The following is a 27045-nucleotide window of genomic DNA, read 5'->3' on the forward strand; positions in this document are numbered from 1 at the left end:
AAAAACCAAACAAAAAAACAAAACAAAACAAAAAAAAAAAACCAGCCCTGCTTCCTCACTTTTGGGGTTGGAAGGTCAGAGGAGGAGGTGTGAGTGGAAGAAATTATTGTAATTCATTTTTCTATTTTTTTTTCCTTCAGTACCACTATTCATTCAGTTAAGCAGTCTGTTACTCAGAGCATGACAAAAAAAAAATCTTAAGAAGGACTGACACCTGCTTATCTGAACATCAGTGAATGGACTATCTATAAATACTGCCTGCTTTCTCCTCCAGATGTGAAAAATCAACCAACCAACTCTCCAGCACAGAACACATCGCACATTGGAAATTTAATACAAACATCTCCCATACTCTTCCCAACCACACTTAAGTTTGATTCTCTTCTATTATTCTTTAGGCATACCTATACGGGCCATTTTAACTGCTATGCAGAGACAGCCTAATTCACTCCAAATGAGCTCAACACTTCACTGAACACAGCTAGGCTGCTTCCAGTAACCAAACTGGCTATTTCAGAACAAACCGAGTTTCATTTTGCCTGGGAGATTGGAGGGCAATTTTCTCCTAGGTTTGCCATGAAAAGGGGTGCATGTTTTTGTTCTTCATCCTGTTTCAGTGCCTTCATTTCTCCTCACCTTCAGTATTCCTTCTCTACAAAATGGGAACCATACTGGTAAAAATGAAACTCATTAAAAAACAACAAGATTTTCTTTTTAACTCTCCTCCTTCCAATTTTATTCCTTCCAATCTCCTCTCATCCTCTTTTCAACTCTTTTTCTCATGAATGATCTTCAGATCTCTTCTCCAACAAAAAACCACAATACATTTTTAATTACAAAGGAAAGCTTGGACTGTTGACAAGCTGTGGAAAAGAAGTAGATCCAGGTACTAAATACTTTAAAAAGAAATTAAAAACGACATGGAGACATAAATGGGCAAAAGGATGAAACTACCTCATTTTACTATTTTTTTTCTAAAAAAAAAAAAAAAAACCAAACTGTTTACAGACTGAGGATCTCAAACTTCTGTAAATGTCATAAACAGCACAGAAATATTTCAACTTGCATTTATTGCATACGGAAATGTTACAGGGTTGGGGTTTTTCAAAAAATACAGAGAAGCAACTGTGATGATCAGGCATCATGCTCAAGTTCAAGCAGATAACAAGACCAGCCCATTGCACACAAATAACTCACACTCTTCATACTAGAATATGTGGAGAAAGTTAATAATAAAATTAAAACGAACTACTCTCCCTTCTCCATGAAGTTCTTCAAATCACTCTTTTATTACAGTTCATTATATGGGGTTTTTCCCCTCCCTCTTTTTCATACTTTTCTCTAAATGGCTAGCTGCATATATTTAATTGTATACTCCTCAGGGCAGTGACTATTTCCTTAATTGTCTGTAAAGTTCGCTGCTATAAACAACGGTACTATGCAATGTTAAGTAATAAAAAGTGAGTAATGTTTTGTTGAGAAACAGTCATGCATTAATTATGCAAGATAATCTGGAAAATACAGAAGCAGGGAAAAAAGCATGTCATTATGAATCTATAACTTTAAAGCATCACTACCCAATGAATGGTTTATGATATTCCATTTCAGTATTATATTTAATTTCTCTTGGGGTATTTAAAAAACATCTGTTCTGAAAGTTACCAAATGGGTATTGTTTACTCAGAAATTCTACAGGGTGCAACCCCCTTCTATACTGTCAGTTAAACATACAATATTTTAAATACACATTATGGAGCCAACTGTTGAAGCAGACACTTAGAACGCAAAGAATATTCTACACATTAAAATACACATGAAAAATACTGTCCAGGAGTTATAACATAAATCAAATACAGATTCTAAATTCAGTATTTAATAACTACGCAATTTAAAAAAAAACATTTAGTTTTTATTACTTACTGAACTAATTTCATGTCTTAAATCTACACTGCTGCAAACTTATACAAGCACAGAAGCTACTGAAACTGGTATAATTTTAAAAGCAAAAACAAATTTTTATTGCTGAACTATGCCCCTGAAAATAGGGTTTAATATGAAAACACTGACACCAAATCTGAAGAGCGTGAATACTCTGCTTTAATATTTTTAAAAATCTGTTCTCTAATCTTGACTGAGGTTTGAAAGTAGCAAGTCTGTATTTTTCCAGTGTAAATGTTGTGCAAAAGCTTTACAAACATTGATCTAAATCTGCAATTGCCATTACTAAAATAAATGAAAAATCTATAAGCAGCAGTGAAACTGGCATGCAAATAAAAGAACTGTCAAGACATATATTGCCTAAAAATAAGCTTACAATAACTATTTTAAAGACTGTGTGTGGTCTTACCCATATATTTTGGCAAGATGCACTTTCTCCAACCACAGCTAGATTCATCCAAAAGCAGTGGCACTGGAGAGTCTCTGTCTCACCTGTCAAACTTGAAGAACGTTGTTCAGCAGACCACCATGAGTCCATGGATAGGATCCACAGCACTACAGCAGCTGTTCTTGATAAGTGTTCTCTAACTATAGAGGCAAATGCTTCAAAAACGTTCTGTGAGAGGATCACCCTTAATATACGTGCATTTAAAACCAAACAGAAATAAAAACATATCTAGAACAAGACTTTCAGGACATTTATGGCAGAGCAGGATCACTGACTTCATACGTATCTCTGATATTTGGAAACAATCACAGAAGATTCAAGTCTATTAAATTTACCTTAGAATTTACCTAAATTTATTTACCCCTCAGAAATTATTACACTCTTCACATTGCAGGCAATCAAATAAAACAACTAGAACCCTTAAATCTTCGCATAATCTAGGAAGATGAACTTTCCTCTTCTCAGATCCCTTCCCACATGTGACATGGAAAATATTTTCACACCAGCTACAAATAGTTTAAGTGGGAAGGAGAGGTAAAAGGCTGCTTGGCTACCGTAAAGGTAAGATTCAGTGAAAATGGGATGAAGCAACAAAAGCTGCCAGTTTTAAAACTACGTAAGAGGATATTTTGACGACCAGAAAAATCTAAGAAGAAAGCTTATCTGAATTCTGTCTATATAAAATAACTTCAACTGTCATTAAAAAGCATATAATCATTAATTTCCAGAGTACTGTGAGTATTTTCTAAAAATAGGTCACTGCTTTTAACTACCGAGATCTGCTCTGCTTTAACTACTGGTAGCATTGTATCCTAGAAGGAAGAAAGGCTCTAGAGAGATTACTTTCACTTTTCCCTAGATATATTTAGTGTACTAACTAGCATAGTTAGGATATTATTTTTCTTTGGTTTTGTCAGTAGCATGTTTGAAATAAATTTTATTAAGTGGTAGTGTATGTAACATTGCATTGTGGGTAGCAGTTTCCTGCCTTAACCTAGCCACATCCTCAGCTGTTATATGAGACAAGTTTCCCATATTTTCTGCAAGTTGACTTTAAAAAAAAAAAAGAAAAAAGAAAAAAAAACAGACAGGAGAAAATAGCTAGAAGGTTAGGATGATCTTAAACAGCATATATTGACTGTTTAGAATGCGTGCATCTAATCAAAAGGGCTTTTTTTCTCAATTACTGTACAGTCTACAAGATATGTATTTGAGGAACACAAGAAAAGTAACACTTGTCAGAAAAAATGTCTGAGCACCAAGAATATCAAGATGAGACATATTTGACCATTAAGATGTAGCCCCTAATTCAAAGCCTGATCGGGGGTTAGATTATTTCACTGGAGAATATCTTTTCTATTTTATAAAGAAGTGAGAGAGCTGGCAACTCAAGATGAATGAAAACAATTTATTACTACTTGCTATTATATGATGTACTCACTGGTTAACAGAAGATGACCATCCTTTTAATTTAAATAACAGTTCAGTTTAAGGTTTAATTTGATCTTCAGTAGCCTGATTCCACTGTACAGAAAACAGACAACATTTGTTTACACTAGAAATGTAACAGCATTTTTTTTTTTTCCCCTCTATATGCTTAGCGGTCCCAGGCACTGTCTACTTCAAACCATATCTTACTTAGAAAAAGATTATAAGGCAGAGAACAGAAAGTCATAAAAAGGCAGCAGTAAAACTCAGATGTTCAATGCTACTCCTTGTAGACACCAATAAGTAGCATTTTAAAATTAAGGACTGCTAAAATAATTTAAAAACTTGTAACAGCAAGGTTAACAGGCAGTTTTAACTTTTGCTTTAACAGATTAGTATATATGTGATATCAGCATACTTGAAGCTGTTGCAGAGATGTTGGAAATTAGAGGTATACAAGATACCCAGGTCTAGCAACAAAACTTTCCATAAAATGTGCAAATATTTTAAATCAAACAGTACATTAAATATGTTAGCTAAGAACCATCAGAAAACACAGTACTATCCCTCTAAAAATTATCATTACTTCCAAGTTATGAAAAACAGATTCAAGGAGAGAGACTTCACTCCTTAAAACAAACAACAAAAACAAACAAACAAAAATATTGCTCTAGTGGAAACAGATACGTTAATAACACCTACAATTAATACCTGCACGTGAGGAAACTGCATTAGGACTTTATTATAAAAATCAGCATCTTGTTATAGTATATATTGTAAAACTTGTAAGTAAGTGGAATTTAACACGTTTCTCATCATACTGCTTAAGCAGAATATTTACATCTCTCCAGTTGTAGCATAGAAACAAACATTTAAGTACAAATAAACTTTCAACAGGGTATCATACTGTTTATATACTGTATGAACTTTGAGTGGCATAAGGCAAAATGTTTGGAAATAAAGCATGGCTTAAAAGTTTCAAAACACATTTCAAAAAAAGTGAAAGATGTAATTATCTTTTAGTGTTGCATTACAATTGACTTTAAATAAGATTTCATTTGTCGTCAAAGATCAAGCTCATAGTTTACCATAGAAATTCCTTAGTATAATACTTCCTTTGTAAGTGTAATTGTGACTTAAAGTATCCCCCTATGGAACATGTAAGTTAACTTCGAATTTTGTAGATCTACCTTTTAAACAAAAGACTGTCAAGTGTAAGTCTGCAATCAAGACACTAGTTTATACAGTGGATTTTCAGGATTCATGCATCTGCTTCATTAGAAGTGCAAACTATACTGAAAGAAGCCATCATTTCCACAGGAATAAGGTCTGCATAAAGTTCAGCTTTATAACGTCCCTATACTAAAAAACCTAGCATTTTTTTTACTGACAGTTTCTGCAGACTACATGTAGATTACTCAGTTAAACTGTTTGTTTTTCTGCTTTTAATGGATTTTGTCTTCCTAGATGAAGACTTCACTGTAGTGGTCTTGATCTTGACAGCACAGGTGAAAAAGTATGTACAGTAAAAAAGAAATCTTATAAAGGTATCATATCAAAACACAGTAACAAAGTTATTCTCTAACTTTGTGTACACAAGTGAAAGCATTAAAAAGCCATTCCAGAGAAAGCCTGAGCACAGCATTTCAATGCAATAAATTTTAAAATTCAGACTTTGTAGGAAGTTCAATATTCTAATATTAAAGATGTGACTACGAATAAATCCTGGAATTAAAAAAAAAATCAAAAAAAAAATCAAACAACTGCGTTCATAAGAATGAAAATAAGTACTTAAGATCAAGACATGAGTTACCTACTATATAAAAATAGTGGATCTACCTACCATCAAATAGAAGTTGATAAATATCTTCAATGCATAACTGTAGTTGAAGAAACATTGTGCTTACAATTAAGAGTTCCACAAATAACGGAGGCAGCAAACCCCAAAGGCTTTTGCTGCATCAAAAGTTGATTAAAACTGTAATGCACACAAACATATTTTGTTTATATGAAAAGATTACAATTCTTTCCATCATTTTTATACTCTTTTTCCCATTGATGTTCTTAACCATACTGTGAAAATATAAAGAAATAAAAGCAATCCATCATTAGGAGAATTAAGTATCACCCTTCCTTTTATGAGATGAGTGATTTGCAGAATACTCCTTTTTCATTTTACGCTAGAATTCTATAAATTTGGCAAAATCTAATAACTTTCAAAGTACTGAATTAGGAACAATGCCATTTATCTTACAATAAATACTATGAAAGTAGTTTTTATGAAGAGAGTTTTCTGTTCCTTTGATAAATATACAAAAAAATAAAAACACAATCTGTAATTTTTACTGAAATCTCCTTTCCCATTTTCTCTCCATCCTCGCAAAACAGAGAACCTGATCTCTATCCACACCTCCAGCTATTCATCCCACATCACTCCTAGCCAATTTCTTACCGGGAAAGCTGAGGACAAAGAGAAAAATAAAAAAGGAAGGATGGCAGCTTCAAAGATATGTATTTTATTTTACAAATAAAAGTTGAACAATACCTAGAAAATGTTTTACACAATTCTTCTGCTCCCAAAAACATATATGAGAAAGAAAAAATTTAAAAATCACTCAGCTAAACTAAAAAAATACAGTACATCTGTGATACAATCAGGCTAATAAGAAAAGTTCTAGACATAATGTCCAAAGAGGCAAAAAATAAGATACTTTCTCAAAGATGTTTCCAATTTTGTTCTGAATCTGAGTGAGCAAATCAAGGCTACTAATACACACTGTCTGTGCACATTATTCCTTACTACACACAGCATTTTGCAATTTATTTCAAAGCTTCTATTATAAACAAAAAAATACTGCTTTTGTTAACCCACTCTGTACTGGTACAGTAAAGGCTTATATTACACAATCAAAGTCAAAGTTACAATATGTTAAGTATATAAAAAGTATTATACACACATGCACACATATGATATTAAGTATTTAAATCTTACATATGCATCAAATTTATGTTTCATTTTAAAACTAAGTGTTAACATTAACTGGTGAATAAAGTTATTTATAGTCTCCCCAAAAGTCTAAGACTGTTCTATTTCTCTTAAACAGTGAAACTATAATAAGCAATTAGTGTAAGCACAATCAAAACCTCCCAACTCTCACAGTTCATTCTGTTATGCAACGTCTACATAAATCCTAGCAATACCAGTATTCAAAAGCATCACTTAGACTGCAGTATACAACTAGTTATGATATCCAAATGACATATTTTACCCCAAATATAAAAGAAAAATAATTGCCCTTAATTTGCATTACATAAAACTGCCAAGTAGTTTTGAAGGCATGTAAAGCAAGGCAGACATGATTTAAGATTTGCAAAGGAATCCCCAGACTAACACTTCTGTGACAGCCAATTACAGTAAAAAACACAACCCCAACAAGCAGTCTGCTACTAGACCTTAGGAAAGGTAAAGTTTCTTACAATGAGTTACAGATTCACAAGTATAGGAAGACAAGGAGAAAAAGTAAAACAGAAGGAATCCAGCCACCCAGCAAATATGAAGCAGACCCAAGATCGTGATACAATCCAAAGATGTAAATTATTGTAAATCATCACTGTTGTTCAGAATTTCACACAGCCACTTGTGCCAATTTTGCTCACTTTTCCACAGACACAATAATGAAGTAGGGAGAGGGAAGGGGAGGGGAAAAAAAAAAGAAAGAAAAAAAAAAAAGGAGGGGGGAAGAAGAGTGGGGGGAACCTGAACTGAGAGTACAAATAAAGTTCTGCTGTCCATATGCTTTAACTGTACAGAAGTTTGGGCTCTTACAGCATTTTGTACTCTCTCCAAATCCTCATGAGTCACAAAAATTAAAAAGCTATATCCTTCTGGATGCCAGGAAGAGCCTTACCACGGGCCTTTTGTCAAAATAAAAAAAAAAAAAAAAAAAAAAAAAAGGAAAAAAAAAAAGAAAAGGAAAAAAAAAGGGGAGAGAGAAAGAAAAAGCCACAGTGTAGGCAGTCCTACTTGGAGTCCTCTGATGTCACAGCCACATGACTCGCTCGCTCCAGTAACAGTGCTTGCAAAAAAAAGGAGTTTTAAAGCTTTTGCTTTTTTGGATTGTGTGAATGCTTCATTCGCCTCACAAACAACCACAGAACCACAAGTGCGGTGCAAACTTTCTCCAGGAGGACAGCAAAGAAGTCTCTGGTTTTTAAATGGTTAATCTCCGCAGGTCACTACCAGCCACTGAGACCAACAGAGTCAGTAAGTGCTCTCTAACCACAGTCTATGCAGTAATAGTAGGTCCTTCAAATATTTGCTCATTCTCTTTTTTTTTTGTTTTGTTTCCTTGCTTTTCACATGTTACCAGTGCTACACAATTTTTTGACAGGGAAAAAACCAACTATAGAGTCTATGCAATCCAGGAACACTGTAAAACTAAAACAAGGTTTGGCTATGGTTTGTGTTTTCAGTTTGAGGATCCAAGAAGTATTTACACCAGAAGGTGAAAGCTCTGCGTGAACCGAGAGGGACTATGGCATCAAACAGCCTGTTCAGTTCAGTGACACCATGTCAGCAAAACTTCTTTTGGGGTAAGTACTGCAATATTTGAGCTTCTGTTTTCCGTTGTCGGGAGTTTTCTTACTTTTAACAATGCTGGTTATAGCTCTCTAAGCAAAAACTTGCTGATGGGATGTTAGGGTGTTAAAATAGCATACCTGGTTTGAGGGGGGGGGGGGGGGGGGGAGTCATCATAAAGAACTTCTGCAGATTTATGAACAAATTTGTTAGCTGACAAGCTGAGCAAAATGAAGTCAGTGGCTTAGTCCTTAGTGTTTGACAGCAGGTGTGCTCAGCTGTCACCTGGGTCAAGGCGTAGCTACACAAATTTGGAAGAGTCTGATGGGGTCTAGTATAATGTTTAAAATTATGTTAGGGAAAAAGATAAAGTATTCAGTGAGTTAAATCAACAACAGCACAGAATATCTTATTCAGAACTCTGGTGTAAAGCGTAACACTCTTAGATGTATCCACCATGACTGGTTAACAAAAGATATTGTACAGAAACTTAAATTATATGATTTAAGACTGCTTGCTCTCTAAACCTGATGAAAATGAGTAGCATGTAGCACATAGCAGCCTATCCTACCCATAATTGCCCCAGACACCTTATTTTAAAGCATATTTATCAGATGAAGTTATCAGTGTAAATCTGCAGTTCTCTAGTCCTTTGTTGCCCTCATTTCACAGCAAAGCACGTTTGATAATATATTCATTTGTAAAAGCAAATTCTTCTCATTACGCTTATTACGAACAAGGCAAAACATTCATGCATAAAAACATTAAGCTATGAAATAAAAAATACATGATTTAACATGCTGATGAATTTAAGCTTTAATTGAAAGTGGGACTTAAAAAACTCTGTAGAAGAGGACTGCCAAATATTTACTTCAATATTCTGAACTGTAAACACAGATTCCTTTAAGAAATCATATATGTATACTGAGGTAATTATATATATGCACTGCATACATACATGCCCATAAAAATCATAAATATGCTATAAAATTGCACCTCTATCATTGCTTACTTTGAAAAGCTTCTTCCTCTCAGATACAGTCTCAAAATCAGTACAGAGCACCTCACTCACAAAATGATAAATAAAACTGAATATGACTTTAAGTGAGTTAGCTGCAAGTAAAGTTATATTTTAAAGCGTGTTGGAAATGCTGTGCTCTAGTCATCTTTGATGAGTAGTAAGAAGTATATGCAAAATTTTTTTCAAAGCATCTTTTACTGAGACAGATCAGGAAAAATTACTGAAAATTCTGAAAGATCAAGAAAAAAAAAATTCTAAAAACTTACAAGATTTTCTTAATGGTGTCCATCATGTCGAAACTATGTTGGGACCGTAGCTAAACCTATTTCTTTTCCTCCCTTGCCCCCCTTCTAAGAAAAACAATGCTAGAACCATTTTCAGTATATACATCCCGATTAAACTTGTATTGTAATGAACTGATGACTGGAGTTCCTTTTACCCCTCCTACTTCACACGCTTTGACTGGTTCCCAGTTAAAACACATGAATAAGCTATAAGACCGTGTGTAGGAAAAGAAATGAAGAATAGCTTCTTCTAGAAGAGACACCAATTTAATTTATGATCTACAGATAGCAGAAGAGATAACATAACCTGTGGCTGGTCATGTAGCTAGTATACACTGAATGCTGAGCTGAAATACTAATGCAAAACTGGTAAGCAGCTTTTCCACTGAAACTGCTGTCTTAATGAAGCACAGCAGAAGCGTAGCCAGACCACATTATCCCAGTGTTTACAACAGGAAATACAGTTTACATGTATAGGGACTTTCTTTTGCTTTTACTTCCAAAAGAGATTAGAAGAAATTTAGTTGGCTAAAATTATCAAAACATGGAGTGCTGACTGCTTAATTCATCTACTTTTGATCATTCCTAAAGCGAGTGAGAAGTACTGTAACGTGAATAATACTTTTCCCAAAACTTTACTAAATAGACTTGGGTACACAAATTTCACTTTGGACATGAACAATGGATGCAAGGAACTACAAAATCTCATCAACTCTATCAATATGTAAGCAATATATCTTCAGCTAAAAACAAAACTAAAAAAACCCACCTTTATAAAAAGACGACAGAGTATATTTTTAAAAGAACAAAAGCCAGAAGACCCAGGTTACTCATGAATTTGCTATTTCCTAGCAACGGTGCAGCAGCATGGCAGAACGCACGATCTATTCCTCCTTTCTGCACTATCTGTATCTCCTTCTACTCCCATCTCCACCTTATTCCTCTCAGGACTGTTAAATTTAATTATGTTTCTCCAAGAATTAACTGATGAAATGTAATGACGAGTAGTAATAGGGAATGAAAACAGCGCTATATTGGTTAGCTCGCACGGTTGCTAATCTATGCCATTAACCATATTTCTGAAAATCCTTATTTCACTTACTTTTGTCTACGTGTTTTTGACCTCATATGAAAGGGAAAAACAAGAGTAGTGAAGGGGAAGGATCCTTTCCTAATTAATGCAAACACATATATTCCTCTACAATTTAGTAGATCTGAATTAACTAGATGCTATGTTTCATATCCAGAGTATTTCTACTTTATGCTAGTTATACACAGGTTTTGACTGCATCATGCCTACGTAAACCTTCTTAAGCTTTTTAATATAAGTGCATTCATTTCAATCAGCAAAGGATATTATATTCACATCTATATCATTTAAAGAAAAAAAGGCTCAAAATAAACACTATGCAAAAAAAACAAACTGCATATTTATTAGAAAATTTGGTAAATATTGTTTATACAAGGTATTTCAGAGAATGAAATACTTTTGAAATAACTCCCACAACAGTTACAATTTAAAAAAAAAAAAAAAGGCATTTTCAAATACTTTCTGTGCATCTTTATAGGAGGATTTCACTGAAGAAAGTAAAACAGATCAAAATTTGGCTGATAATTTAATCAATTATTTCACATGTAACTTTTGGAAGCTGATCCCAATAGACAGACATGGTAAATCTAAATGAAAGTCTTCAAGTTAACAACAAAAAGTTTAGCCTGCTTATATTAAAATACTCCTCAGTATCTTCTCATTTATTCTCCAAAAAGCCAAACCCTTTGTAGATTTCAATTCTCAGCTGCTTTTGTTTTTTATCTTAGTTTTTTATTTTTATTAAGATATTGATAAGAAAGAAACAGATCCTTTTTGATTACCTATGTATATAACGCAGAAATTTTCCCTATGTTCCAGCTCTGTTCAACATACTCATATAATTGTTAATGCTAAGAAAAATCTCAGGAATTACTACCCTTTCTATAAAATATAATTCAAAATACTAGGACTTTAAAAAATAAGAGTGAAAACTATGCAAGAATGACTATTCTCATGTGCATTAAGCAAGCTGTAAGCTTCTCACTAAGGCTTTCGGTATATGAAACCCCTAAACCACAGAGAATTGCACTACACCACTTATAGGATTCTTAGGCAGCAAAATGTACTGATCTGTTTAATTATCTGTCTCAAATGAACTATTAATACCCAATATTGTTTAAATCAACTATACTGATATAAAATTCGTGAAGATCGAAATGTTCCAGTTTGTTAGAACATCATCGAATTATTTGATGGTTAAATAAACTGGGGAGAGAGGAAAAAAAGAAAAAAACTAACTCATTAGGGACACTAAGATTTTATCAAACATACAGGATTAATCTCTATTGAATAGGACCATTCACAAATCAAAACTTACCCTACTTCAATACTTCCATGCAGTGCTAATCAATTACAACCTTTTCTAGTTATTCAAAATCCATGTGCTTTTAATTTTATTCATTGGTGGTCTAAAATATAATATTCAGGCCAAGCTAAGTCATTCTGTATTGCAACTTTGCTTTTTTTCAATAAATATTCATCTAGAGGTTTTCTTAGAGAGAACTGCTCATATGAAGACTGTGGTAATATTTTTATACTGTACCTCCTTGTTGAAGCAAAAGGTTAGGGGTTACCTAAATACCTCAACTGTATATACAAAAAAAGGAAAAGGTAAGTATTCACATGAAAAATCCAAAGGGACTATATTATTTATTTTTGCATTTCCTATGATTAATGATGCACCAGTGCATACTTGAAAACTGAAGTCAAAATAGGGTAACACCTCAAATTCCTTTACAAACTGTACAAATATCAAACTTCCATGCTGTATTAACTACTCTACCAGAAATATTTAAAGGCTCTGCCACCCCACATTAAGAGCATAACAATAACACTGAAATTCCTCTCAAGCAGTGTGATTTCTTGGTCATGGTCAGACTAATATTAATCTTAAAATTGCACCTTATGCCTTTATTTTTCCCGAATGCTTTCGGAACACAGCTGGACTTTCTATGAATAAAAAGCAGCTCAGAGGAGTCTTAAGTAAATAATGAACATCTAATACTGTATCCATTTAAGTATAAAGGGAAAGATAAAGCAGTAAATAATTCTTCCAAGAGATGCTAACTATACAATGCAGACAGTTCAAAAGATCAAACAGAAGCTAGATAATAACTATGTTTAAGGACCTGTCACACCTTGTGGCACACACTCATCAGTGCGCAGCATTAATAACAACTAAGAAGAAATACTTTCTAAAACTGTAAGTTAACTCAAGAATCTGAAAATACAAGCGAAATTTGGTATTCTTCTATGCTCAAGTCTAGCACGCTCCGATGGAAATTAAAGCTGAGAGGGAAGGGAGGAATTATCCCATGCTTGCCAGGCTGCAAAGGTGCTGAGCACCCGCATTTCTCCTGCTTGGCTACTACAGGAGCCAACAGCAGCTGTCAGTGCTGGGTACTTCTTGAAAATTAGACCATGTGTATGTTTTACTCTATGTACCTAATAAAAATCAACATTGTGTGTTGTAGGTGATGGAGTTGGTTCTGAAAACTCATTAAATACACTCCATTAATAAGAATTACAATAAATTGCCATGTTTAATATGCCCTAGAGTATATAATATTTTAATTAAGGCAGCCTCAAGATAAACAGTGAGTTTAAGATGGTAAAACCTGAAGCATTTTAAGGTCTTAACTTCGGCACTGAGAGAATCCAAGTTTCATACAACCAGTTGGGAAACTGCAACATGAAAATATTCAACTGTTAAATTAAATATAGAAAGCTAATTTGTCCAAATGGAATAAATACAACATTTGTTCTGATAAGTGTACTCAGAAATAAATTAGCAAACTGTGTGCTATTTCAAAGAGATTTTCCTTGTAAATTTTGCCAGACTTATGAATTAACCACAGATTTTCATCCGCAGACAGCAGACACCCACAAAATGCAGAAAACATCTACCTCCTCCACCACAGAACCCCCACAAGAAACTACTGTTATCGACAAAATTAATTTTTGCTCACATTATACACAATAGCTTTAATTTCTATTGTATACATTTATCCCAAACTGCCTTCTAAAGTCTTAAGGGGAACAGACTAAGGAGGTCTATCTTCTGCTCTCAGGTGTTTTTGTTTTTAAGTTAATAAAGCTTAAATCTAAGAGCACGTTTCCTTACATAAACATGCTCTCTTCTACAAATAAATATAAGACCTGCCACTTAACATACTGAAAAGCACACCCTAAAGAGAATATTTTAAAGATGAGCACAAAGACAAAATAAACTCTGCTTACTATATCATAAAACAGTTTAACACTTCCAATAAAAAAATCCATTATTCATGCATCTGTTTCCTGTATATATTTTTTATTCTGCTTGTTACCATACTGTGTACTGTTCTAGCCTTCCTCATGTAGCTATAAGTTTCCTATTTCATGTATGAACTTGCCCCAGGAGGGAAAAAACCATAGGTTTTCTACTGACTCACTTTTACTGCTGAAGTCATTTTAATCAGAGCAATTAAATTATTCTGCGCAACCTACTCCTTATTAAACATTTTTATTTATAAAAATTAATTTTAGCATAGCAAAAGATTAAAGGGAAAAAGGGTACATTTTCCTTTAAATACACATGGTGCCTTAAAAAGGTATTTTTGTATCATATTTACTGTATTCTTAACAGTTTTCTTTAATATTCTTTAAGAATATTTTTTTCATCTCTAATAAAACTACCTTTATTTTTACAGTAAAGGCTAAAAACAGTTTCTTCTGCTGTCTGTCTCTTAAAAATGCCATATTCATTAAGGTCAGGCAGTTCTAGAATTAACAATAGTTTTAAGTTTTAATATGTTATAACTAAAAACCCCGTGGCAAAAATATTTTGGCAGGAATTCATTCAATTATGGTTACTATATTTCTGATAGACACTAGCTTATTTCACATATTATATTTCATCAGAATTGCTAGCATTTCATAATGACTTAAAATTTATTATCATTCATTTTCTTGATTAAGGAAAGTTAAAAGCTGATGACCTTACATACATTTATTTTCCCCAGAATTTATTTGAACCGTAAGTGTGCCAAACCATTGTTTACTTATCCCTCATGGTCAGATATCTTACATCTAAATCCACTCTGTGGTTTACTAAAACAGAAAGACAGAGCCACTGCCAGTTACATAATATTTTATTGTTCAGAGGAAAAGGACCCAGCCTCAATCACAATGAAAATTAACTATAACACTAATAAGATGTGTTTGCATCTATATGCATGTATACGCATATACACCAACAACCATATGCTGGGCGCAGTTCTTCTGAAAGTGGGTCTGATATAGCAAATCGGAGCAGGGTGACATTACAAGTCCTTATTAATTACGGAATTGAATTACTTCATTAAACACATTTAATATATATGACTCTATACACATAAGCAAAAGAGAGGGTTGTTTGGTTTGGGGTTTTTTAAGGAACAACAGTATAGACAAATAATTATGCCTAAGTGAATTCACTTCCAGATAGTGTTTATCCCCCAAAACATCTGTAATTCATTTCAATACAAATCAGAAAAGACAGAGTTAAAAAAAGCATGATATTTTAACATATCCATGTGTGGTAATAGAACAGGGTATTCTTTAAGAAATGTTAATGAGCTGTGTATGTGCAAACATGCACGTGTATACAGTTCAAACCTCTAATTCCTACTAATCCATACTTCCAAAATTTTGAAATTCCTCAGGTAAAAAGAAATAAACAAAAAAACCAAACCCAACCAAAAAACAGTAATAGTGTAAATTCAGAAAACATCTCTATTGGTAAAATATTTTCTACCCTAACACTGAAGTTGTAAACGAGAATGTGCTATCGCATTCAGATTTGCCAGCAGTACAAATACCCAAAGAACGTTTACAACTCTTCACATATCTCTACTTTGCTAATATGCAATGTAGGAACTTGCAGCAAGGGTCTTGTCTTAATATTTGTAAAAAAGAATGTCTATTAACGCTATTATAGTGTTCTACATAAATTGTAAGCGTTAGTGCTAGTATTGAAATAACAGATGGTAGAAGTACTTATTTTAGAATACTTGGCAATAACTGAGGAAATAGGTGTTTGGGAGTAAGTCTCTTCGTATCTTCTTGTTCTTCCCATAGTCCCATGAAGAGAGAAACTGCCTTTGTGGACATTAGACTGACCAATCTTAACTCACCTCAACTTTCAAAGTGAAACCATGCATTTTAGCCAAAGTAGTCTTATTTGTAGGTCAGCTGCTGTTTTTGACACAGTGCAATATGTTTCTTCTGAAAGTGATCAAAAAAAAAAAAAAATAAGGCACACCACATTTACGCTGAAAGAATTCTGATGTAAAATGCAGAGTTGTTCTGCCAAGAATTGATATTACTTCACAACATTATTATTAATATTATAATACATCAATAATTTACTATAAATACCAACCTTCCTGTAAAATCAGCAAGAGTAATTCTACACAGATTAAATAGTTATCATGCAACAGAATTTAAAAGGCATTTTAAGACATGACCAACAAAAAAAAAACTAATTCTGAAGACTGTGTTAGAATTTGCTATTTTAATTTAGCATGCCTCAAAAAGCCTTTTAGGTGAGCCGTAATACTGAACTGCTACACTACGTATGCCCTTGCTGCATTTTCTGTATAAACTCCACGAGTAACTGCTTTCATTCAAATACATCTAACTCAACTGAGAATCCTCCACCTTTAAATAGAAAACTTTTCCTAAGTGTCACATTTGCTCTTTAACACTGAAGGGACACGTACTGTCTATCTTAGTGACTCTTTATTAACAAGCGCTTGATGAATTAATGCTCCTAGCTATTGTATAATACTCAAGCACAGGAGCACCTTTTGTAATAGTTTGCAATAGAGTACTTAAAAGTCTGCAGTATATTTACTTCCTAACACAATCTGCAAAACTTGTTTCCTCTAAGTAAAGACCACCAGTATAAATTCACATTAAGAGAGTTCATCATCTGCGTTTTTCCAATCAGTGTTATCAAAGTTTAACTCCGCTGTGTTTGGTTATTTGTGGAATAACCAAGCCATAACAATGAACGGTTTATTTAAAACTGACAGGACCAGAAAGCAGCAACTATTTACTTAGGCAGCATACCTTAGTATACACCAGTAAAAATGTTCTCGTTTCCCAAAAGGATTTTCTGCATAAAGGGCATTCACTTTGCTTCCTTCCCACCCCTCTTAGTTTTGAATGTACAGAGTTGGATGTAAGTGCTATATTTTTCTTGCTATTCAGTATATTTTTATTTCCCCCTTTCTGATTAAAACGCATAAACAGAAACACTAAAACAAATTCAGAGAGCACACTCTTTATACTGACATTTTATTAAAGAAACCAACATTCAGAAAAAAGTCCAGTCATTGTGGATAATAAAATAACACCATTGAGGTAGCAAAAAAAAAAAAAAAATTAGCATCAAATGGGAAGAAATATATCTTCCACAGCACAAATAATTTTCATACTGTAGCAAGAACAGTTTCATTCTAATGCAACACTGTGTATTGCATATGCAAACACTAGAAAAACTTTTAATTTTACAGTATTTCAGGAAGAGGACCTAAAATCATGCTCTGTTATTCTGTATAGCAATTAATTCTGTCATGGCCTTGTAATAATTTGGGCTTGTAAGCTCATTAAAGTAACATTTTAATATTACCTTTAAAAGCAAAAGCAAAATCTTAATTACAGCTGAGCCACCTAAATGCATATTAATACATCTTAAAATAAATGAAGACTTGAGCTTGACCAGAGAGAAAGATCAATTATTAAAATACTCATTAGGTACAAAACAAAGCCTTGAAAGAGTATCATTTTATTACTTTAAATTATAATATTAATTTACTAACTAATTTCAAGGAACATGTGTAGTGCACATGTGTAAAGCCTACTTGATGGAGCCAGCTTACATATACACACACACGAGTTGGAATGTTCCAATTCTGATCAAAGATGTATGTAGCCGGATGTGCGGTTAATTCACTGATCAAATTTTCACAACTGAAAAACATCTTGAAACATATAGTCCTAGTTACCACTAGTGTGTGCTTTTTACTTTATCATCAGAATTATTCTCCATCATTTTACATTTTAGGACGTATCTTAAAAATAATATAAACCCTTTCTCATACATTAAAAAAAAAAAAAAAAAAAAATAGAAAAGGAAGAAACAAAGAAAAAGATAAAAAGGCACTGGTTTTCAGTTCCAGCATTTTTAAAGGGCAGAGTAAGACGTGAGTGGAATAAATGTAAAATACCCATACAATCTGAACTCTAATCTTAGTGACATGTTCTTACAGTAAGCTTGTGCTCCATAAAACCTATATAAAAGTGTCAGGACCGTAGATGCATAGCACATGCACGCAATGTAAGACACAAATCTGCCCTGTAACAATAATATACAGTAGCTCCTCAACGTGCATGAAAGATTTTAAAATGCACTGAATCTATAAAAATAGTCTACTGTCAGACTTCAACACCGTCTACTGAATCAACCAGATGTATTGAATAAACACTACTTAATGGCTACTAAATTTTATCAGCTTTGTATAAAGTTAGAAGAATTTGAACTAGCAATTGTTTGAAGTCTTCTACCACCAGATTTAATAATCTTACTTGCTTACTGAACTGGCTAGATACAGTAAATATACATAATATAATGGCTATTCCACTTGATCAGATATGCATAAAATAATAATAATCTAAACAGACTAATAAAGATACTGAGATGGGCAACAATTTTACTAGTCTCAACACTGATTTAAAAAGATGTCTCTTTTTCTTCTTTACATACCTGGTTGTTATCAATTACTGATGTGTCTTCACCCCTTCTTGTTGCAAAACTTCCTTTAAAACTTACAGCACACACAGCACAACATTTGAGACCTATATATATAAAAATACTTTTTTTTCAGTAGCCCAGAAAATCTGAAGGTTTTTTTAGGCTGACGATATCTTCACATAGAAACACAGAATGTCTGCAGACAGTAAGAAGCCTTTAGTAAGCCTTTTTGCTGCACCATAATAATCTGATCCAGAAATTCAAGGGTACCTTAAACAACGGGCTACCTGTTCTAGCCATGCTTAGGAATGTGGCCAAATCATTTTTATTGATTTAACCTTTATAGGAATGCTACATATCCTCAGAGCAAAACATTTCTAATGCATTTATAATATGATATACCTCTGAGAAGTTATGAAAAAAAAAATAAAAATCTTATGACAGATAAGCTAGCCCCCTTCCACTATTATGTTTTTTCTGATTTAGTGATCGATAGGCATTCGAGTGTTAGAATATTTTCTGAGTTTGTATGTGTCTGTATTCATAGGATGAAGTCAGAAACTGTGACACAGAGGACAAGACTAATATCTGACCTGTCTTTGTTTAAGGAATAAGAACTGGTGAACTGATAGCCAAGATTCTAAATACTCCTTTCATTCTAGAGTTACACATCAATCATGTTACCTGCAAACATATCAAGTTAAAACTTCCAGAATTTACAGTCTTTTTTGAATAAACTGAGCAGCATGCTAGTTATGTTCAGAGAGCTTACAGAAGGTGGTTTGTGTATCTCACCAGAATTCTTAAAGAAGTACTTCTCAAATTCCCTCTTCATCAGAAATCTGTTTCATACATATTTCAAATCAGTATTTCTCAATGTCAGATTCATATTCTATTATTTTGAAGTTAAGGGAAAAATAGTGTATTTCAGTATTTGTTCTTCTTTGGAATGTTACAAACCACACTTGAGCATTACTAGGAGTCACTTGTTTTTCAGAAAGTAAACTGTTCTGAGTTGCTCATTATGGTAAACTTCTTAACAGTATAAAGCAGAAGTGAACACACTGATTGAAGAGTTAGTCAAACAAAAGCAAATACACTTATGTTACGAATTACATTAGTTACATTTCTTAAAAACAAAATCTGGGGATGGGAGGGGTGGGTTGGGGTTATGGGAAACATAAATGGAGAAAACCTGGTAATGAAAATTATTCTTACTCCTAATAGCTAGTAGCATGAAATACTAGTATGTTATTCTTCACAAGAGAAAGAAGCGTAGCCAGGCACAGTTTGGGTGGGCAATACGCTAACACAGATCACCTATTTTAGTAAGATTTATATCTACATTTTTAATGAAGACAACAATGTCTATAAACCACTGATATTAAGGTCTCTCATCTACAAAGAAATATGTAGCAATTCTACAAAGAAAGAAAAATATTAAAACAATACCCAAGTGAGATAAGTGCCTATCTACACATGTATGGTAGACAAGTTAGTACATCAAAGCCATGAATTGTAATCAGAATGTAAGGCATATCAAAAAATATGTATCTGCAAATTCTCACAGATTTTTTTTCTTTTTTTCAATAAGAGCTTGTCTTTCAGAGGATACATCACTAATTTTGTTTCTTCCTCCACTCTAAGAAATATTCTAAAGATGAATCCATACCCAAATACACAACATCCACACCTAAACTATCTCTTGACACGAGCCTTACACTTGCTAAACCAGATGAAACTAAGACCTTAATGTGACAAGCAGCAGTGATTTTTCTAAGGATGGACTAGTTCTACCTTCATTCATGCTGCACATCAAGGATCTGACCAGATGAGTGCTTACATTTATGCAAACCCAGTTTGCTTTGCATTACAGCAGACGGAGAGCTTTCAATCAATTATCACATGCAGACTGGGTACAATATCCATGAATAAATAACTAGTAACTCCAAACAAGATCCTAGAAAGATCACCAAAGAATATCAGATCATACTTACTTGATTCCAACTTTAGTACTGGTAGAATAAAAGTTAATGGAGCAAGAGGAAGACAAAACAACCTATAGATTTTAGAAAAAAAATCCTTTGGATGATACATGTTTGAAAATCTTCGTAATGACCAGCCTGGTGCTGAAAGCTGTATCTCTCTTCCACTGTTATGTTACAGAACAGAACTTGTTGTCACTTGCTATTACAGTGCACCTTAAGGAAGGACCTAGGCAATACTGAAAAGTAGTGGAATTTGTTAGAAATGCAAATTTTTACAGACAGTGATGATGGAAAAAGGCGTAGTTTAAATGCAGTTACACTAATAAAACTACTTGTAGTAGCACACTTTTTTTTTATAACATAATAGATATATTTGTACAAGGGGATTTATTAGCATAGTTATCCTGGCAAACAATAACATCTTTTGATGCTACAGAAAAGCTGCTCTGTGCTGGCGTGTGAGAAAGGTCAGATGGTGGAAAACTAACTTCATGCTCTTAACCTGTAAACTCTTTCCTTTCCTGACTACTAACAAATGTCCTAGCAGGGGAGATCCACAGCCTTTCCAAGAACTCACGTAGGGAACCTTCTGCTCTGTTCCAATGGAACAGAACATGTGCACATTTACCTTCAAGAGCGCTGGCCTCCGTGGCAGCTCTCTCACTAAGTCTGTCTGCACAGGTTTGCCACAGGAAAATTGCCTCCAGGTTTTCAGTTCATAAAGGTTTTATATATATGCATACACACACACACACACATATATCCATCCATATATGTCTGTAAAAAGCAACATACTCAGACAATTCAAGCCTGCATACTATTAGAAGAGCAACTGTGATACTTCAGGAACCCTAAACCTTGATTTCAGTGGTTTGAATAAGGGAAAGCAAAGTAAGGAGACAGAAAACTCTGGGAACATATTTTGCAAGGCTGTGTTATAGGGGGTCAAGCAGGAAAACTGTACCAATAAGGAAAAGCTATCTTTCTGACGTGACTGGTATTACACAACAAAGAGAGGAGCACCAAAAAATACTTGTCTGTGGTGATATACAGAGAGGCTTAGGGTGATGGGAGCATTAAGGGTCAGGCAATGCACATGTGTTGGCAATGTATAATTTGCATAACACAGCTTGTTTTCATGGCAATTCTGATAATTCTTCCACATTTCCCAGTGGATTTATTTTTTGGTTTAATGATTCTCCCCACATTTTCTAATGGTGAAAGCAGTAAGAAAATGACATTTCACAGCCAAGTATTTTGATTCTGGCAAACTGGTCTCTTAGCTCTTTACTACCTACCTCTCATACTTCTGACCGTCTCAATCTCAGGTCATGAAAGTAAGGAGTATAGGTCTGGCTCCATTTTCAAATGCCATTGGCCATTGATCTTCTCTTTCAAAAGTATTTCTATACATCTTCACACTTGTCTACTATTGTTGTCTACTTGTTGTCTATTTGTCTACTATTCTGCTGTCTCCTCTATTTTCTGATAGAACAGGGCATAGCTCCCACAAGAAACTGATTCCAAACTTACTTGAATGTGTTATGATCATAAATCGTATTCTTCTACTTTCAAAATCTGCAGAAAGAATACGACCACCTGACTAAAGGTCTTTCAACGGTCCTATTTTCACATGGCAATGGTTATCTGGTATGTCTTTTAGAGGTCCTGGTCCCATGCAGAAGTCAGAGCCCGCTGGAAATTCTAGACATCTTCACAAAAAAACTTGTATCCTTCATTGCTTTAGCAGGAATTTTGAAGATTATATTTTTGTTATACATTTGTTCAGTGCCTACCATAATAAAATACTGATCCATAGGTATGACCCTTATATGACAACATAAATCAATAACAACAGCAGAACTTTTATAAACAGCATCATCAGTTCAGCCTTGCTGAGCATCTGTTTGTTTTAGCCCAAAGTAAAGCTGTCTCCTTCAAGGTTAACTTATTTTGATGTATATTTGAGAAGTCTGTTCAAAAAAAAAAAAAAAATATTTAAAAAGGCATACTGATGACTCACATCATCAGGACTTGGTAATTTTGGTTCTTGCTGGAAAAATGCTTAGCAAACATTGTCAGCAAAATGCTTCAATTTTCTTTGTGTAAGCATATTTTAAACCTGAAAATAGCAATGCTAACAATTGTGCCATCACCAAATATAGCTGTTCCCTACTTTGGGTAGGATCCTGAAGGTATTTTCAACTAGAAAACTGGTTTTGGCTGCAACTAAAAATTAAAAAAATTCAAAGCATTTAAAAACCTCACAGATTGACTTTGTTGTGTCAACAGCACCACACAGGATTCTGATTAAAAGGAGTTGATTACTGTGTTCTTTCTCAGCCAGTTTCCTAAAAACACAGTTTACACTGTATACAAAGTATTGTCCTGCATCTGGTCCTCATACACCAATACTCTTCCCTGAAACCACTGCCACACCTGAGATTCTGAACAAATTGAAATAGTCAACCCATAAATACTTGCAGAGTAGCAAGATGAAAAGGCAACCAAAATGAATTAATTAAGAACAAATGATTACATATCAACCTAACTGATTAATTTCACAAAAAAAAAAATAGATATTTTAAGAGTCCCACAGGGATAGATTATGGTCAGTTTTGTTTAGGTGAATATATTCAGCCGAGGTGAGAGAACAGGAACCACATTTATCACAATTTACTATGACATCAAGCTGAAGGATGCTCAAACATTTGAAAAGAACACAATAGTCTTGATCAATTAGAGAAAGCCCAAAACCAACAGGATTAAATTAACCAGACAAGTGTAAAAATGCAGACTTAGGGAATCAGGTGTTCAAATAAAGGCGAATAACTCTCTCAAGAATGGTAACTCGGAAAAAAAATCTGTAAATTTAAAAGGGTCACAAACTAAACTGGTAGCAGGTGTTCAACTCATTCTCACAGACACTGCCATATACAAAAAAAGTAGGAAATGGCTTCTGCTTATCACACTGATGAGAAAAGCTCAGCAAGAAAACTTTCTTTTTTATCCCTCCCCCGCTTTGGACACCACCTTTTAAGAGACAAGGTGGGGGAAAAAAATCCCAAAACACTGGTGGAAAAATAAGACGCTAATAACAGTTTTAGAAACCATGATCAATGTGAAAAGGTTGAAGGAACTGGGTTAGTCACTATAAAGTGAATGGTGATCAACCCTTCCTTGGTCTGACAGTGAGAGACAAAAAGAAATCAGAAGCAAAGGAGGTGTAAGAAAGTATTTTTAACAACTCAGTATTCCATGGCTAGGTTGCAACTATGCCATTTATGCCGCAATAGGACTTGCCAGCTTGGATGTTCTGGGCCTTTTAGGTCTGCAAACCTATCTACATAGCTTCTAAAGCCTGTTTGTGTCTTGAGATATTTACTTATTTTTTTAAACAATTAGAAAGTTGATGAAATGCATCCTCCACATTCAACCTATTTTCACATTATGTCCAGAGTCACTAACACTGAGGAGTCCTACTCTCTCTACAGTCTTGTACTACCAAAAAAGTCAAGGTATCACAGCCACAATTTCACTAGAGAAACAGGGAAGTAACTATCAGAAAAGAAAATAAGTTCTACTGAAATTGCCCAACAATCTCCTTCATTAGAGTTTGGAGCAGATGAGACAGGTGGCTGTCAGGAAGGTTTTGGTAATACAGAATCCTGCCTCAGTGACCCAGCCTGGAATAAGTGGATTCTTTTAGTTCCCTCCCAGCCCTATACCTCTTGTATTCAGTGATTAACAAGTAACAATCATTGATAAAGGTAAGGGATTTGGTACATAATCAACTTTTCACAAGATAAGGTAGGATGGAAACCTTGCAGTGACTCAGCTGCTCTGAAGGATGTGCTCAGGTGCACGCATTTATTCTTCAGTTGGTTATACTATCCCTGAATGAAAAGGGAATGAAGAACTTCCTATTTAGCATGGGGAAAAGCATGCACACATGCAAGTATGACAGAGTGCGTAAGGCAGTACAAGTTCACATCCTAGTTTATCTATGGGGAATCTGTTTGCATGCCCAAAACCTAGCAATAATTCCTACCAGAAAGTATCATGAGTCTTGATATCTCTAGATTTCAGTGAAAAGTTTTATTTATAAATAAATAGGCCTTACTCAGCAAAACACTTAAGTACATGCACAACTATTTGTATCTCATTCCCAGCAAAGTCAAAGCTAATATCCTGCTCAAAAACTGAAATCATCCAGATAATCTGCTCAGTCTGTTCTTGATGTGTAAAGTACATATAAAGAGTTTCCAGTTCCCGTTACTGAATTTGATAAGTGATGCAAAAATCATTTTTAATTTGCAATTACAACAAAAAAGTCAAATAAGAATAGGAATCACTTCCACAATTTTTGCTTTCCTGTTGAGGGTAATATTTTTTACTCAGTCAAGTTTAAAGCACCTGAATATTGACTCCGCAAACAAAAAAGGGTGGGGAAAAACCAAAAAAAAAGTGCACATCCTAATTGTAAGAATATACTGAACAGTGGATTTTATTTTTTTTTACATTGCACATTACTAAAAGACAAAACTCAAAAACTCAACAAAAAGTTACTTGGTAGGCTTTGTCCTGCTTCAGTAACAGATAGTAGCCGAACTGTCAGTTTAACTACCTAGTTAAGGCATGTTTACAGCTGCTTTTTTTTACAGTCCAATGGCAGAAAGGGGTAGAAGACTCAAATAATGGACTTCACTGCAGAGTAGTGCTCTTCTGGTTCAGATAAATTTTAAAACTCATGCAGAAAAAAAAAAAAGTGTGTTTCATCCTTGATAAAGGACTATCACTTGTAAATTTTAACAAAGTAGCATAGATTTCTGAAAACCGATAGCTTTGCAGATAAATTACTTTCTAGCCTTACAACTCTTAAGTAGAATTGCATTTAGTTCACCTTACTTTGGCTTATAAATCAAGTGGATTACTTTAAGATAGAGCTCCTGACCAAGACTTAGAAGATGTGACTCCAATTCTTAATCAAAGACGGATCATACCAAGCCCCAAGAAGATACTAAGACAATCATACAGATCCCTCTACCAACAGTCTCAAAAGACCAGAACCGAAACATATTGACAAGCTGAAAGGAAAGACTGTACCAACTCATCATTAACTCTTCGAGAAAAAATACTTGGCCTTTCCATTTGGCAAAAAATAAAGACCACTTATACATGTTGTTGCATGAATGATAAGCAAGTGTATCAAAAAAACTTCAGTAATTTAAAGTGTAACTACTGTACTATGTGCAAAAACTAAACTGCAGAGTTTTAAAATATGCTGATGCTTACTCATTCCTTCAGTACAAAAAACACTTCTTACTTTGTTTTTTTGAAGTTTAAAACTCTCTGCAATAATTTTTTCTCCAGCTTTGGCTGTAATAGGTGGACTGATTTTTTAATTTCTCAGCTGCATGAATGATAGCTATGTTCTTGCGATCAGCACTAAAATATTCCCAATATCTTTGTTTTCATCTACAACAAGAAAGAAATGAGTCTTTCACCAATCACAAGAACAAACACATTAATATTACCTCTCTTGGAGTATCAAATAGCTGCAGCTGTTCTTCATGCTTTTATCAGCCCACATTTATAACAAAAGACTACCAAAATAGCAATCACAGCTATCATCAGCTGGAGATGTTAGTTTTACAGTTTAGTGCATGTGAATTGTTAGTGATACTAGCTACTAACACTTGTCTTTAGTAGTAGATGCTTATGCAAGAAACATAGCATGCATGGAAAGCCACATGGAAAGCTTACATGTGGCAAATAATGATACAAAAAAAAGTCTAATTTCTATTTTATTTGGATTCAATAAGAACTATCTTCACTTGTGTGTGAATGGAGGAAATAGTGTTGCCAACAGAAAAAAAAAAATCAGACATCCTTACAGACATCAAACACATTTCACTATATCACGTACATCAATCAGACTACAGAAAGCTTCATTAAAACAGATAAGGAGAAGACAAACGTCTCCATCAAAACTAAATGGTGTCCAGGAGTTTCTGCCCAGGGCCTCAGTTTTCAGCTGATAAAATAGTGTTACGACTTCCCTGTTTCAAAAGGATCATAATGATAAATCAGTTAATATCCTTCTCTCAAACCCTACGTTGCTCCATAGAGAAGTCTTTTTAAGAAAGAAATTAAATGCCCCATACATAGTTCCTCAATCCATGTTTAAATAAGCAATTTTCAAAATTTTGGTCTATTTTTCTGGATTAATCTAAACATTAAAAAAAAAAATAGCTGGTGGTTTGGGCTTTTGATTTTTATCTGTCTTAAGAATTCAAAGATAAATATTGCCATCCTAACCCTGGCTCCAGAAATATACTTGACTTTGATCACTCAAACACTGCAGCACTTTTTCAAAAATAGTTCTAGACTTCATTAGGAAAAATGCCTAGAGATTCACCTCTCCTTCTATAAATTGATCACTTATCTTTTCAGTCATCTGAACCATAGCAGGACCCAATAGATACT

General features: G+C 34.1%; 2 protein-coding genes across 14 annotated transcripts in view; one reads left to right on the top strand and one right to left on the bottom strand.

Annotated features, from left to right (window-relative positions):
• Positions 1 to 27045, bottom strand: part of SUPT3H (SPT3 homolog, SAGA and STAGA complex component) — a 282301-nt gene that overhangs the window by 228549 nt on the left and 26707 nt on the right. The gene's annotated exons all lie outside the window — the stretch shown is intronic.
• The window catches only part of RUNX2 (RUNX family transcription factor 2), a 223373-nt gene continuing 204278 nt past the window's right edge, over positions 7951 to 27045 (top strand). For 3 of the 5 annotated variants that reach the window (XM_041128816.1, XM_041128818.1, XM_030037302.2), the window contains exon 1: positions 8079 to 8407. In XM_041128816.1, coding sequence (XP_040984750.1) covers positions 8350 to 8407 — 58 coding nt within the window. In that variant the 5' untranslated portion in view covers positions 8079 to 8349. Of the gene's footprint in view, positions 8408 to 27045 lie in introns of all 5 variants that reach the window. The other 2 variants (XM_030037300.1, XM_030037303.1) reach the window with 2 other exon arrangements.

This window comes from Aquila chrysaetos, chromosome 15 (genome assembly GCF_900496995.4).
Source record: "Aquila chrysaetos chrysaetos chromosome 15, bAquChr1.4, whole genome shotgun sequence".
In the NCBI taxonomy this organism is placed as follows: Eukaryota; Metazoa; Chordata; class Aves; order Accipitriformes; family Accipitridae; genus Aquila; species Aquila chrysaetos.